The sequence below is a fragment of the Pimephales promelas genome, chromosome 20 (assembly GCF_988280905.1).
Source record: "Pimephales promelas chromosome 20, fPimPro1.hap1.1, whole genome shotgun sequence".
NCBI classification, from domain to species: Eukaryota; Metazoa; Chordata; class Actinopteri; order Cypriniformes; family Leuciscidae; genus Pimephales; species Pimephales promelas.
Genome location: NC_142788.1, coordinates 28,622,926 through 28,639,779, shown reverse-complemented (window position 1 = coordinate 28,639,779; position 16,854 = coordinate 28,622,926). Strand labels below are relative to the sequence as shown.

The window sequence follows — 16,854 nt, the reverse complement described above, 5'->3', positions numbered from 1 at the left end:
AAAATCTCTCTAAAGCCATTAAAAAAAAAAAAAAAGAATTTAAACCTCTGAAAATAAGATATATTTCCATGAGTTAGATGTTCTGTCCTGTTTTCAGATAGCCTATCTTGAATTAGGTATTGTTTTTTTTTTTTTTTTACCCCATTGGCAGTATTGTTTCTTGTTTTAAGCATAAATGTAATACAATTTAGTAAGTTTATGTTTATAAAATTGCCACGGGCTATAAGAAAAAACACTATTCAAGATATATTCTCTGAAAAATGTAATATCCGATGCTATGTTGCTTCTCAAATGCGTTTATCTTGTTGCAAGGTTGTTTGTTTCATCTTATCTTGAGCGAATGATTTATTTTAGTGGTCTTAGTAAGTTACAATATTTGCATAAGAGATTATTATATATACAGCAACCTAAAACTTTTAAATGGTGTGTGTGTGTTAGAGTTTCACAATGTTTTTTTTTCTTTAAAAAAAAAGCAAGTCTCTTATGCTCAACAAGTCTGCATTTATTTATTAAAATCCAGTTAAAAACAGTACACTCTAAAAAAAAATGCTGGGTTGTTTCAACCCATATTTGGGTCAAATATGGACACCCAAATGTTGGGTTAAAAATGCAATTTAAACATGTACAGTTGAAAGTGAAAGTTGAAGTTGGGTAAAAATTTGAAATGACATTTTTAACCCAACATTTGGGTTCGTCCATATTTGACCCAAATTTGGGTTCAAACAACCCAGAATTGTTTAGATTGTATAATATTGTGGAAATCATTAATATGCTATACTATTACACTCTAAAAAATGCTGGGTTGTTTTAACCCAATTTTGGGTCAAATATGGACAAACCCGAAATGTTGGGTTAAAAATGTAATGTAAAAATGTAACCCAACGGCTGGGTTAGTCCATATTTGACCCAAAGTTGGGTTAAAACAACCCAGCATTTTTTAGAGTGTACACTCTAAAAAAATGCTGGGTTGTTTTAACACAATTTTGGGTAAAATATGGACAAACCCAGCCATTGGGTTACATTTTTAAAATACATTTTTAACCCAATGGCTGGGTTTGTCCATATTTTACCCAAAATTGGGTTAAAACAACCCAGCATTTTTTAGAGTGTACACTGTTTTAACCCAAATTTGGGTCAAATATGGACAAACCCAAATGTTGGGTTAAAAATTTAATTTAAAATTTGAACCCAACTTCAACTTTCACTTTCGACAGGGAATTTTTTAATTACATTTTTTTTACCCAACATTTGGGTTTGTCCATATTTGACCCAAATTTGGGTTGAAAGAAGAGTGTATCGATCGAAAACAACATGATACACTCTAAAAAATGCTGGGTTGTTTTAACCCAACTTTGGGTCAAATATGGACTAACCCAGCCGTTGGGTTAAATTTTTACATTACATTTTTAACCCAACATTTCGGGGTTGTCCATATTTGACCCAAAATTGGGTTAAAACAACCCAGCATTTTTTAGAGTGTACTTTTTTTCAGGATTCTTTGGTGAATAGAAAATTTATTTGACATAACATTTAAGTCTAAAATAGTCCTGTTACTTTTTATCAGCCAAATTATTTTTAAAAACCGACCCTAAAATATATATTGGCACTTGAGGTGTGTGACAATAATAAATGAGTAAACCCGGCCTCTTTATTAGGTGACAAATTAACCGACTCATCGTTTCAGTGTCAGAGGATTGGTTAACCATCAAACTTGTTTCAAGTCTGACGTGTTTTTTCCTGCTCTTGAAAAGCTTTCATCTCAACAAGCAAAGGAAAGATGCAGTTTCAATCATCAGGGGTTCACAGAAAGAACAGCCTTCATTTGAGAACTGATTTCCCTTGTATGGTTCAGAAACGCCCACGCCTGACCCTCGTTCGTGAGTACGCCGTCACTCTGAAGTGCAGTTACCGACGCCGTACTCGGAAACAAAAACAGAAGAAATGACGTTCAGATTCATGTTGATATCACACACGGCACTGCTGTAAACAGCCTGTGTTTACATAGACGAGAAGACAGGCTGGGATGAAAACAACGCAGGTCAGCGCAGACACATCTGTTGTTATGATGAAGAGAAATCATCCGCGATTACGGACCTGAGAGCAAACACAAGAGCTGTTTACACACTCCCAATATAATTTCCAAGCAAGCAGCAATCCTTTCACATGTACATTTATGTTCTCGGCTGACTGTGAATATATGGTGTTTGTTGTTCTCTCTCTCTCTCTCTGGAGGAAGGTCTAGTAGTCATTAACCATTAAGCGTCTCCGTCCAGCCCTTTGTATCTTGTGTTCTGAGCGGTTTATAATCTGTGAGCGCTGAGTTCAGTGGCGTGTGTGTTAAAGCTCATCCAGATATCCAGAGATGCGCAGCGCAGTTCTTCTCCTGATACTCCTGCCGTCCATGGCAGCCAAAGACCTCTGTAAAGGTAAAACATCTCCAGAGTCTGTTTGAGTCAATCGTTTTGCTGTGATCTTTGTGCCTGGTCATCTCTTCTCTATGGAAGCTTGTTTCCGCCACAGATTGAAAAATAAAAAAGGTAATTGCGACTTTTTATCTCACAATTCTGACTTTATTTCTCGGAATTGCGTGATATAAAGTCAGAGTTGTGAGATTTAAACTATTCTGAATTAGCCTGATAACTCGCTATTGCGAATTTATATCTCACAATTCTGAGAAAAGATGTGAGAATTTTGACATATAAACTCGCAATTATGTGTTATAAAGTCAGAATTGCGAGATGTAAACTCGCAGGGATTAAACTTGTAAACTTGCGAGATATAAAATCCTGACTTTATATCTCGCAATCCTGACTTTATATCTCACAATCCTGACTTTATATCTCGCAATTCTGACTTTATATCTCACAATCCTGACTTTATATCTCGCAATCCTGACTTTATATTTCGCAATTCTGACTTTATATCTCGCAATTCTGACTTTATATCTCGAAATCCTGACTTTATATTATATCTCGCATTATATCATATCTCGCAATCCTGACTTTATATCTCGCAATCCTGACTTTATATCACACAATTCTGACTTTATATCTCACAATCCTGACTTTATATCTCACAATCCTGACTTTATATTTCGCAATTCTGACTTTATATCTCACAATTCTGACTTTATATCTCGCAATCCTGACTTTATATTTCGCAATTCTGACTTTATATCTCACAATTCTGACTTTATATCTCGAAATCCTGACTATATATCTCGCAATCCTGACTTTATATCTCACAATCCTGACTTTATATCTCGCAATCCTGACTTTATATCTCGCAATTCTGACTTTATATCTCGCAATTCTGACTTTATATCTCGCAATTCTGACTTTATATCTCGAAATCCTGACTTTATATCTCGCAATCCTGACTTTATATCTCGCAATTCTGATTTTATATCTCGCAATTCTGACTTTATATCTCGAAATCCTGACTTTATATCTCGCAATCCTGACTTTATATCTCGCAATTCTGACTTTTTATCTCGCAATTCTGACTTTATATCTCGCAATCCTGACTTTATATCTCGCAATTCTGACTTTATATCTCGCAATCCTGACTTTATATCTCGCAATTCTGACTTTATATCACGCAATTCTGACTTTATATCTCACAATTCTGACTTTATATCTCGCAATTCTGACTTTATATCTCGCAATTCTGACTTTATATTTCGCAATTCTGACTTTATATCTCGCAATTCTGACTTTATATCAAGCAATTCTGACTTTATATTTCGCAATTCTGACTTTATATCTCGCAATTCTGACTTTATATTTCGCAATTCTGACTTTATATTTCACAATCTTGGCTTTATATTTCGCAATTCTGACTTTGTCTCGCAATCCTGACTTTATATCTCGCAATTCTGACTTTATATCTCGCAATTCTGACTTTATGTCTCGCAATCCTGACTTTATATCTCGCAATCCTGACTTTATATCTCGCAATCCTGACTTTATATCTCGCAATTCTGACTTTATATCACGCAATTCTGTCTTTATAACACGCAATTGCGACTTTATATCACATACAGGGAAGACAAAGCAGTTTTATTTTTACATTTGATGATTCAATTTCTGTTTTGCACATTATTGTAATGCATATCGCATTATTTAACGAGTTATCGCACTTTTCTTCAATGTCTTGCAACCCTATTTACAAGCACACTTTTACACACTTCTCATTGTAAAAATCTCCTTTGAGAAAACATCACATTGTTACTGTAATGCAAAAAAATAACAATTATATATTATTTAAATTTTTTCAATCTAATGTAATTTTATGTAATAAAACCATAAAGATCCTTATTTACAAAAAATAGCAAAAGTAAAATATCTGTATGCATTATAATGAGAATTTTACAGAAAATTTTTTAATGCCATCTAATCAATGTTATTTTAATATACTTTTTATTAATATTTTAATCAGAATTATTTTTTATATATTTTCTGTTTTCAATTTGCTTTTAGTTTTGTGTTCAATTTTTTAAATATGTCTATATAATATTAATTAATTAAACTGATTTATTAGCTATTTTAGTACTTCAAGTAACACTAAATTTATTTTTATTTTATTTTACTTCATAAAAAAATGTAACAACATAAAAAAACAACATAAAAAAATGTTGTTTGAGTTCAAATTAAGTTAACAATAATAAATTGAAAAATTATAATGCTCCTAAAACAGGCTTCACAGTCTTTCCAAAACCTTTTTGACTATTAGCCTATTTTGTGATGTTTGTGAGAAATTCGCCTGGAAAAGGGCGATTCAGGATACATTTCAGCGAAAGAAGAAAGTGAAACGGTTCAGAGAGAGTGTGAAATTGCAGTGAAATGTCTTCAAGAGAGTTTAAATAAGGATAAAAAAACATCTAAACATCCTAAACTTGATTATGCCACTTTGTTGTCTGACCAAAAGCACAGACTCTTATCTCATCCTCTCGAGAAACCACTGAGAAATAAAGTGACGAATGAATTCCCAAACGACGATCTTTTAGGACACACACTGCAGAAACCTTATCAGCCCACAAAGAACAGAAAGTACACAGGTCTACACAACAACAACAGCAGCACAAGATTATTTGTGAATAAACTATCTCTCTCTCTCTCTCTGTAGACAGCATGGATGGATTTAAAGTCAGACTCAGCATTAAGACGGCCCTCGGGGATAAAGCAGTAGGGTTTGGTTTTGTTTCACCTCTTTTCATTTAGTTTCATAATTTTATTCAGGTATATTGATCTCCTGTGCAGATTGTTAAATAAATAAACATTTCTTTCTCTCTCTCACAGTATGAGTGGAATAAGAGTGAGATGTTTCTCTTCCAATCCACTCTGGCGTTTGCGATGAACCGCGCTAATAAATCTAATCAGGATACAAACTACAAGTGAGTAGAGCGCCACTCGCCCACACACGCCATGATGACACACTTAAAACAAGATAAATCAACGCCAAAACTGCTCAATTCACGGCTGTGTGTGTGTGTGACTGAAAACGTGAGCCGAATGGTTTGGCCACAGCCGGTTAGTAAGAGTCACGTCTCTGAGTTAGTCATGCATGTGGGGGAGAGGGTCAGATTTTGTCATCACTGTCAGGAGCAAATGTCCCGACAAGGCTGTAAACCAGTCCACGGTTGCAACAGTGTGAAACATTGAGGTGCTAAAACGCAACATGGGTTGTTTAGACACAGACAGCCAATCGCAAGCCTCCTTGATGCTTGCTTCATTAAATATGCATGTGCTTTGCACGGGTGAAGACACTTTCAAATGCTGGGTGCACTTTTAGTACCTGAGGGAATCTGCTAGTGTTTCAGAGGACTTGAGACAACTAAAGTGAATTATTTGGCAACATTTCTAGATGGAAAAGCAGTTATTGGATTGTTGCATTGCATGCTGCTCGTGTCCTGTCAATGTTATTAATCTCATAAATATTCAAATGAGAACATTCTTTCAGATGAAGCAACTTGGTATTGCTTTTGTTGTGCTCCATTGCTTTGCATTGTTATAACTTTGCATTACTTTTAGGGCTGTCAAACGATTAATCGCGATTAATCGCATCCAAAATAAAAGTTTGTGTTTATATATAATATATGTGGGTGCACTGTGTATAATTATTTTGTATATATAAATGCACACACATGCTTGTATATATTTAAGAAATATTTTCATGTATATACTAGATTTATATATGATTTATATTATATATAAATAATATTTTTTTCTTATACATATACATGCATGTGTGTGTATTTATATATACAAAATAATTATACACAGTGCACCCACATATATTAGGTAAACACAAACTTTTTTTGGATGCGATTAATCGCGATTAATCGTTTGACAGCCCTAATATAAAAACATAATCTACTTTATATATAAATATAAATATTTTATATATGAATAACACATTTTCTTAAATATATACATGCATGAGTGTGTATTTATATGTACAAAATATTTATACACAGTGCACCCACATATATTATATATAAACACAAACTTTTATTTTGGATGCGATTAATCGCGATTAATCACTTGACAGCCCTGGACAAAGTACACAACTTCCTTACTTGAGTGAAAGTACAGATACTACTGGTCAAATATTACTCCGTTACAATTAAAAGTATTAAAGATTGATTTTTACTTAAGTATATGTACAGAAGTACTTGTTTTTAAAAGTACTTGAGTATCAAAAGTACAAAGTAAGTATCAATGCATTGTTATATTATTGTTGCATTATTACAGGACCTTATGACTCTGAAGCAACCAGTGAATACATTGACCAGTTTGTAGTGTGGAGCTTTAAGAATGTCACAAAACCTATAGAAATTAAACAACTGAATCTATAAAAAATACATTTTTTTATTTAAAGGAGTAGTTCACTTTTGAAAAAACTTTTGCTGATAATTTACTCACCCCCATGTCATCCAAGATGTCCATGTCTTTCTTTCCTCAGTCGAAAAGAAATTAAGGTTTTTGATGAAAACATTCCAGGATTTTTCTCCATATAATGGACTTCAATCGAATCTTTTTCCGAGTCAATTCGTTCGTTTCGTTGGTTGAATGAACCAAATGAATCAGAAAAAGATTCATTCATTTTGATAAAGAGTTCGAACAGGAGAGTCACAAACGCACATCACAGTACATAGCAAGGTGACCATTTGAGCTTAACAAACTTTGTTATTTATTTTTTAAATGAGCGATCGTTTCGCTTGACAAGACCCTTATTCATCGTCTGGAATCGTTTAAAGCCCTTTGAACAGTTTGCAGTTTGCACTGAAAGAGTCTTTTGGACCTTGAACCGTTTGGTTCCCATTAAAGTCCATTATATGGAGAAAAATCCTGGAATGTTTTCGTCAAAAACCTTAATTTCTTTTCGACTGAAGAAAGAAAGACATGGACATCTTGGATGACATGGGGGTGAGTAAATTATCAGCAAAAGTTTTTTTTAAAAGTGAACCACTCCTTTAAAGTAACAGGCTTCCAGAAAAAAAAATAGTAAAAGTAAAGTACAGATACTCAAAAAGTGTACTCAAGTACACAATGTTACACAATGACAGAGGGGTTAACAATTTCAGATTACATAATGTTATATTGCTTTGCATTGTTTTGTGTAACATGAAAAAATCGTGTATTTTCGTGTAAAAACGACAGAGCTGTTTTCCATTTCAAGCATGAAATCTTAATATCGGTCAGTTTTGGAGCTTGTCTGCCGTTATGTTCTGCGCACCGCTTATCAGCCATCGGCATCACTGGCAGAGTTTTCCTCTGGCTAACACCATTTCTTCGCACAAGGCAGTAATTTGGTTCTATTGAGGAACATAGATCATGTACTGTTCCAGTCTAACGCGGTGTGTCCCCCAAGGCTCCAATCACGGCCCTCTCCTCTTTCCAATTTATATGCCTCCCCTTCGGCTAATAATTTGACGGCACGGTCTCAGATTCCCTTGCTACGCTGCTGACACACAAATCTATATCAGCTTCCAGGCCAGACCAGCATTTCAACAGCCTTCCTTATCTTTTTTTCCCTCACTTGGATTTAGGCATTTGAACAAACTCCTAACCCTAAGTAGCTAACTTTGTCATGTTTCTCATCCCACTCTTTGCCCTGGGATAATATGTTAATGATTTGTGCTCAGACCTATGATCGGGTTTGAAAAAACCATAGCGAAACACTAATAACAGCATCTTTTGTACAAGCAAGTACCGCTCACATTACATGCTCTCGTATTACATTTGTTAATATTACGATTAGATAAATGATATGCTTTAAAATTAAATCCGACAAAATATCACATATCAGGTAACGTTGCTTTACACTGAATATGCTTGATGTGCAATGAGTTGATATCATTTTGCGTAATGACGGATTAATACCAAAGCCCTTTGATCTAGCATTAATTTTACACATTTAATAATAACTGTGATCTTCTACAGGTGAAAAGAAAAATGCATGATGTTATTTTGGACTGTCCTGTTTTAGTGGATTAAACGTTTTCCCCCTTAATTATATTCTTGCATTTGGGCCGCTCACAGTTGTAGGGAAAGCAAGACTGATTAATTTTGCGGGTGTAATTGCGGGCCAATATAGATGCTAATGGGTCAAGGGAAATCAATTGCGGTTAACCTTTCCCAGCCAGATACCGGCTCCTAACGATTGTGAAATCTCACAGCTGAAGTGTTGCAGAGATGCTTGAGGCTTGTTTGTGAGAGAAGCGCAGTATTGATTGATACCGGGACGCGGGATAGGGAGTCTGTGGTTCTTTTGCAGCCTCATGTTACATTGATGATGAGACGCCTGCGTGATTCTCTTGATTCTCACTGGATCCAGTATGCAAGCGGGAAACTAAAGTCTACTGACGTTATGTGATTTACTGATTTATTGGCAATTATTTTTATTAATAACTATGCATCCTTAAAACAAGATAGTTTTTTTTATTTACTTGAGAAGCAAAACTGCATCAAATAATAAGACTTCAGGCTTCAGAGAATATACACTACGTTCAAAATGTCGGGGTAAGAGCAGCATTTATTTGAACAAAAATAACGTAATATATTCAATTTAAATATATTTAAAATTCCAGTGATCAAAGCTGAATTTGTCACATGATCCTTCAGAAATCATTCTAATATGATGATTTAATGCTCAAAAAACATTTCTGATTATCTTCATCATTATGTCATATTATGTTGAAATTGGAAAATAAATATTTTTTTTAAGTATTTATTGACATATTTACTTTTTAAGTAGGAAATTTGAGACATGTTAAAGGGCTCATCCTCATACTCCCCAAAAAAAAAAAAAAAATATATATATATATATAGTATTATACATACATATTATATTATATATATAGTTATAGTTATATAGGCTATACAATAGGATTTAGCATCTCATAGTAGATATTTGTAGAAGGGACAATCTTATTATTAAGAGCATTTGATCAAATCAAAGTCTTTGATTTTTTCTTTGTTTTTCCAGACTGTAAATTTTAAATGTAGAAAATAAAAAATCCAAGGTACACTTCTTCAAAACGATTTAAAAAGCCTTTCTTTACCAGCTATTTTATGATAGAGAATTAAAAGACATAATGAGAAACAACCCACGTGTAGCGGTGCACACATTTCTCCTGGGTAAAAAACGTGACTGCTAAAAGTTAACTATATGTCAACAATGTATACACTAATTAGATTTAAAACGTGAAAAAACAATTAGTTAACAATTACGAAACAAAAGATTCATAATATATTCTCTAAAAAACGCCTTATAATAATGTATTTATTATTTATTATAATATTTATTTATTTTTATTTATTATTTAAATTAGGCAAATTAGATTTAAAACATGAAATAAAAAAAACAATTAGTTTCATAAACACATAAATTCGAAATTTATATATAAAAAAAGCGTTATTATCTCACACATTTTTTGCTTCTCATATCAATGACCAAAATGTTGTTGTTTTTTTGCTGTGTATGTGTGTGTGTGAGGCTGTTTTATCATTTCCAGTGCATTTTCTATGCCCTCATTTCTTTTTTTCCTGTACTGCAACCAAAATCACCACATAACAAACATTAACCTATTCTTAATCTTTTCCAGTATTGAAAACATACTAGTGTGCAATGATACGAAAAGAGTGTCGTTCGTGTTCGTGGTGACGTCGCCAGATGATCCGAGCAAACTGGTCCCCAAAGAACAAGTGGAGCAAGCAGTGAGGTGAGTCAATGCTGTGCTGCGGGTTATAGGGTTAGCCTTTATGTGCAGATCGCTCACTAACTGACTGCACATGGCCATCAACGTGACATGATGCTACTCCCAAAATGACGGCTGTTTTAAACACTCCAATTGAGTCGCCTTGCTGAATGCTTATTATCCTTGTGCGCTTAACTGTATTTAATGTGCACTTGTAGTGTATTTCAAATCTTAAACTGTGTTTGCATTTAATGAATTACAGAGCTCGTGACATACTTTATCCCCAGACCTGTTAAACATGAAATTATTTTGCAGTCATTATTTTTTTTTGGCATAAAGCGTTCTTTAAAATTGAGTCATGAACCCTAAAGTTTTAATTCTTCACTCTTAGAAGAAAAGGTTCTATATAGAACCTTAAAAGGTTCTATCAGCACTACGTATTTGGAACCCCTAAAAGGTTCTATACACTCTTAAAAAAGGGTTCCTCTGGGTTCTATATAGAACCCTGGGGTTCCATACTTGGCCAATAGAACCTTTTACCAAAAAAAAAATGGTTCTATATAGAACCATTTTGGAGTTCCATATATGAAGCGGGGGATGGAACCATTTCTGGTTCTAAATAGAACCATTTCTTCTAAGAGTGTTCACTTCTGTCTTGCAAAATAAGGTGGATAAGTCATCTAGATCTGTGATGATTATCCTTTAGCTTGCCAGACTCCCCAACACGTGATTTATAATTCCAGGTTGAGTAAGCATCGCATAAACAGTGCGTTCCTGTTATCGGACATGACCCTGGAGTTCGTGGGAATCCCGCCGACGCTGGCGGCCCCGGTCAAATACGACACTCCTCCTTGGCTCATCGTGTTTGGTGTGGTCATGGGTGCTGTGGCTGTGGGGATCATGGCTTTACTGACGTCTTCAGTTAGCAAAAGACGACGGTCAGTAGTGTTCTTTTGGCAGATATTAATATCCATTTAAGGTGATCTGACCACAAGACAGAGGTTTAACCACACACTTAAAGGGATACTTCACCTCTGGAAAGATGAATGTGTATTTAAAATGGGTCATTTATGTAGAAGAAATGAGAAATTATTTTTGAATTTGGAGCTTTCTAGACTGAGAAAAGCCAGAAAATGTATTTTTGGCTTATGTGGATGAAAGACAACAACTCCCAGAATGCACTTGCTTCACTGTCCTAGGAGGCCACGCCTACCGGTAACAGAGCGCAGTAGTTAAACAACAAGTCTAGGCTACTAGTGAGTCTCCGTGATGAGTCTGGCCGAAAATGTGTTTCGAGATCGCCCAAAATGTCCGGGATTCGGCTTTTGCGTTCTCCAGTCGCCATTCATCATGTTTACTTTGGCGAGCGGGACGAGTGAGGGTGGCGTGATTACCGATGAGCGACACCTGTGAGACGCACCGGTCTCGTATCTCTCACGGAGGAGCGGGAATTTTCTTAGCAATGTTAAAACACACATCAACCGATCACTTGTTTAGCGTTCATGTAAACACTACATTCAGATCCACCAATGGAATGAATTCAGTTAGACTGAAACAAAAGCTGTGCATGTAAACAATGAATGGCGACTGCAGAAAGCAAAAGCTGAATCGCGGACATGTCCAGGAAAAAGAGGATGGTAACCCCAACTACTCAGCTTTCTCCACAGAACAAGAGCGAGTGAGATCGCCCCCTATGGGCGGGTTGAGAATATGCGGGACAGACCCGACTACTGACTGAAGTCTTTAGCCTCCAGACAAAAAAAATCCTCAGATGAAGCAAAATGACAATTTTTGCGTCATCGGTGGATTTTTTCCAAAAACTCAGGGGGATATGAGGGTGGAAAGCATGGTAATTTCAAAAATACTACAGGTTTCCTACAAATACAAAGCTTAATGCTAAATCCTGAAGTATCCCTTTAATCTAATGTGCCCACAAGTGATACAATTTTGTGTAAGCTTTTCTACGTGTTATCACATTACAGCAGAGCAAACTAAAGTAAATGTTAAACTGTCCTCTCTCATATGTACTGTATTGACCTTATGTAGCTCCGCCCCTTTTCGTGTTCTGTCTTCCGGTTTGTATTTCAATAGCATGGAGGTGACATCTTACGGATTTATAAATGAACCGCTTGTCTTAATATCTTAATGATAACTTTCATTAACTCGACAGCAATGCCATAGAAATATACAGAGCTACTGCAAAATTCGAAAGATTTTCTCTGCCGCATAAGGCCTATACAGTATTTTTTTTTTCAGTAGGTCAGTAGGTGGACAGCAGACGGTGTTTTGTGGCTGTTTGAACACATTCAACCACAAAATGCGTTTTTTTGTTTCGCCAAAATTTGGAAGAGGTCGAAAGTGGACTAAAACAAAGCTCAACGTGTTTTAGACCCTGCACTCTTAGAAGAAAAGGTTCTATATAGAACCTTAAAAGGTTCTATCAGTGCTATGTATTTGGAACCCCTAAAAGGTTCTATACACTCTTAAAAAAAGGGTTCCTCTGGGTTCTATATAGAACCCTGGGGTTCCATACTTGGCCAATAGAACCTTTTACCAAAAAAAAAATGGTTCTATATAGAACCATTTTGCAGTTCCATATATGAAACGGGGGATGGAACCATTTCTGGTTCTAAATAGAAACATTTCTTCTAAGAGTGTGTTTAGACCTTTATTTAGCGTTGTGACCCGATCGACCGAAACACATCTTTATAGCCAGGTGTAAACATGGCCTTAGATAGCTTGATGTTACTTACCCTGTATTCTGATCTGACCTGTTTATGATGCTTTACCCACCACAGAGCCAAAGACAAAGCTGCTGGTTTTGCAGAAGAGGACGGCGGAATAGTCACAGATAAAGGAACCACACTTTCAAGCCTTAAAGGGAAAGACGGTGTCTATAATCAAGCGTTCTCAAACGGCGACCGCTTCACCCAGCTGTAGACAGAGAAGAAGTAAAGCCATTCAGTATCGCATAACCTCTAAAATGCTTCAGATATCCCAAAGAATGATATTCATGTATTGAGTAGTTCACTTTTCAAAAAACTTTTGCTGATAATTTACTCACCCCCATGTCATCCAAGATGTCCATGTCATTCTTTCTTCAGTCGAAAAGAAATTAAGGTTTTTGATGAAAACATTCCAGGATTTTTCTCCATATAATGGACTTCAATGGGGTCCAAACGGTTTAAGGTCCAAAAGATAGATTCAGTGCAAACTGCAAACTGTTCAAAGGGCTTTAAACGATTCCAGACGATGAATAACGGTCTTATCAAGCAAAACGATCGCTCATTTAAGTTTTATAAGCTCAAATGATCGCCTTGCTCTGTTCTGTGATGCACGTTCGTGACTCTCCTGTTCGAACTCGTTTTATCAAAATTAACAAATCTTTTTTCGAGTCATTTGGTACATTCAACGAACGAAATGAACGAGTTGACTCGGGAAAAGATTTGTTCATTTTGACAAACGAGTTCGAATAGGAGAGTCACAAATGCGCATCACAACCTAACCCTAACAGAGCAAGGTGAGCATTTGAGCTTCTAAAACTTAAACTTTGTTATTTATTTATTAAATGAGCGATCGTTTCGCTAGATAAGACCTTTATTCATCGTCTGGAATCGTTTAAAGCCCTTTGAACAGTTTGAAGTTTGCACTGAAACTGTCTTTTGGTTCCCACTGAAGTCCATTATATGGAGAAAAATCCTGGAATGTTTTCATCAAAAACCTTAATTTCTTTTCGACTGAAGAAAGAAAGACATGGACATCTTGGATGACATGGGGGTGAGTAAATTATCAGCAAAAGTTTTTTTTAAAAGTGAACTACTCCTTTAAACTGTAAACAATCAGCAAAAGATTCGCTCTATGAATGTAATGAGCATTTTCAAAAACTGGGTAAAATGAGACGTTATTCTAAACACCCTTCAAACATTGAACAATAAAAGGACATTTAAAAGTGTAAAAGCGTTAACAAATAGACCATAAACAATTGTCACTGTCTGTATTATCTAACATACGTTGCCTTAATCAAAAATGTTCATTAACTGGGACATTGAGTGATCATTTAAATTGACTTTGACAGGCAATAAATATTATATTGACCTGCTCTTGAAGCATTCAAGTAAACATTGCTAAAACTAATTTAAGATTAGAAGGGAAAAGGGCAGACAATTGCATTTCAAAGCATCCATGTGAAAACAAACCAGGAAAGAGACGTGAGGATTTGAGGAGAAAAGATTCTTAGTGCGTTTCAGTGAATTATTAATGAGATAAATCGTACATTAAATCAGATCAGAGGAGATCATAAATGCGCAATATATGTTATCTTTTTTCATTCGGTTACAGTGGAATATAAAGGAAAAAAAAGAAAATAATCAGGAGGGAAAAAATCCAGCGACTGTAAAAGAGTTTTTGACAGATATTCTTGTTATAGCGTGTCACACTGAAGTCTGGAAATAGAACATGAAGGAAATTGTGCGGCTCATTCAGTCAAACTGACGGATAAGGAGTATTTGTAGCGCAACCTTATGATCTGAAATGATTTTCAGTCTTTTTGAGAGGAACGTCCCCAAACCGGAAGTGCCTCCCCCCATAATCTAAAACACAGTGGGTTAGTTAGGAAAAAGGCTGGATACTCAAGACTATCCTGGCTTGCACAGAGATACAATTGTCTTTAAAGGTTATTTATTCTCTTGCAAGAAAAGGCCAACAGTCACACAGAGTGCCTGCAGAGTGTGACGGAGAAGAGGGCATCCTTTCTTCTTCATGGTTGACTCCCTCTATGTGATCATGGACAACATGTCCCTTAACTAACACATTGTTGCATCCTACTACTAATATGTGCATGGCTTTTTGTCAAGTCAAGTATACAAGGTCATACACACACAGATAAGGGTTAAAGGAGTAGTTAAAAAAAATGTACTCACCCCCATGTCATCCAAGATGTCCATGTCTTTCTTTCTTCAGTCGAAAAGAAATTAAGGTTTTTGATGGATTTTTCTCCATATAATGGACTCCAATGGGAACCAAACGGTTCAAGGTCCAAATGAGAGTTTCAGTGCAGCTTCAAAGGGCTTTAAACGACACCAGACGATGAATAAGGGTCTTATCAAGCGAAACGATCGCTCATTTAATAAATAAATAACAAAGTTTAAGTTTTATCAGCTCAAATGATCGCCTTGCTCTGTTCTGTTATGCGTTCGTGACTCTCCTGTTCAAACTCGTTCATCAAAATAAATGAATATTTTTTCGAGTCATTTGGTTCATTCAACGAACAAAATGAATGAAATATCTTGAAAAGAGATTTGTTCATTTTGATGAACGAGTTTGAACAGGAGAGTTACACAGAACAGAGCAAGGCGAGCATTTGAGCTTATAAAACTTAAACTTTGTTATTTATTTATTAGATGAGTGATCGTTTCGCTAGATAAGACCCTTATTCATCGTCTGGTGTCGTTTAAAGCCCTTTGAAGCCGCACTGAGACTCTCATTTGGACCTTGAACCGTTTGGTTCCCATTGAAGTCCATTATATGGAGAAAAATCCTGGAATGTTTTCATCAAAAACCTTAATTTCTTTTCGACTGAAGAAAGAAAGACGTGGACATCTTGGATGACATGGGGGTGAGTAAATTATCAGCAAAAAAAATTTTTTTTTTAAGTGAACTACTCCTTTAATAGTTCCTTGTTTCATCAATGTAGCCGAGAATCGGGACTTTCTGATGGGTTGTTTTAACCCAAATTTGGTTCAAATATGGACAAATCTAGACGTTGGGTTACATCGGTAAATATATTTTTTTTTTAACCCAACATTTGAGTTTGTCCATGTTTGACCCAAAATTGTACACTCTAAAAAGTGTACACTCTAAAAAATGCTAAATTTGGGTCAAATACTGTGTGGACAAACCCAAATGTTGGGTTAAAAATGCAATAAAAAAAATGTACAGTTGAAAGTGATAGTTGAACTTGGGTTAAAATTTGAAATTACATTTTTAACCCAACATTTGGGTTTGTCCATATTTTACCCAAATTTGTGTTCAAACAACCCAGCGTTGTTTAGAGTGTATAAGAAAATGCACATATATAGAACATATTAAATGGCTTTCACACCAGCTACCAGAACATTTTGCTAACGTTCCCACTAAGATATGAAAACAATATTTCTGAACGTTCCCTGAACATACTAGTTTTTTTAAAAATTTGTTTAAAAAAAAAAAAAAAATTGTTGGTTGTGTGAAATTGAATGTTAAACAGTGAGCAAACGTTATGGGGACATTACGGTTTGAAACAAGTTTAACTAAACGTTTTTAACAAAACAAAATGTATAAATGTTTTCGTGGTAATGTTTTGCTGATGTCATTAAAGAGCAGATGAATTTGAATAAAAGTTCCATTATCGTTACTGAACGAATGTTTGTTCTTCACGTTCTGGAACTTTGAATCTCGCGTTCCGAGTTCCAGAACGTTCCCTGTTCTGTTCTGGGTGTTACTGTAGTTTCAAGACTGACAAATCAATATACTACTGTACTACTAAAAGCTGAAAAAATGCATTTTTTTGCAATATGTCCTGCCCTCAACGTCTAGTTCAAATAGAAGATAATTGAACCACAAAAAAAGAAAAAAAAAAAAAGAAAAACTGTGCTCATCAAAGCATTTTATGA

General features: G+C 35.4%; 1 protein-coding gene across 1 annotated transcript; it reads left to right on the top strand.

Moving 5' to 3' along the window:
- The first annotated feature begins 1,861 nt into the window (after positions 1–1,861).
- Positions 1,862–16,595, top strand: cltrn (collectrin, amino acid transport regulator). The gene is made up of 6 exons (XM_039651413.2): positions 1,862–2,426; positions 5,128–5,186; positions 5,301–5,395; positions 10,112–10,228; positions 10,948–11,142; positions 13,003–16,595. Exons 1-6 carry the CDS (start codon positions 2,363–2,365, stop codon positions 13,142–13,144), a joined length of 672 nt encoding a protein of 223 aa, XP_039507347.2. The 5' UTR covers positions 1,862–2,362; the 3' UTR covers positions 13,145–16,595.
- The last annotated feature ends 259 nt before the right edge of the window (positions 16,596–16,854 follow it).

What these genes read in the sequence shown, in the direction of transcription:
- cltrn (XM_039651413.2), top strand. Translation starts at nt 2,363, where the DNA reads ATGCGCAGCGCAGTTCTTCTCCTGATACTCCTGCCGTCCATGGCAGCC. An exon ending in AATCAGGATACAAACTACAA is followed by an intron (nt 5,396 to 10,111) that starts GTGAGTAGAGCG and finishes AATCTTTTCCAG; the next exon opens with TATTGAAAACATACTAGTGT. An exon ending in CAAGTGGAGCAAGCAGTGAG is followed by an intron (nt 10,229 to 10,947) that starts GTGAGTCAATGC and finishes TTATAATTCCAG; the next exon opens with GTTGAGTAAGCATCGCATAA.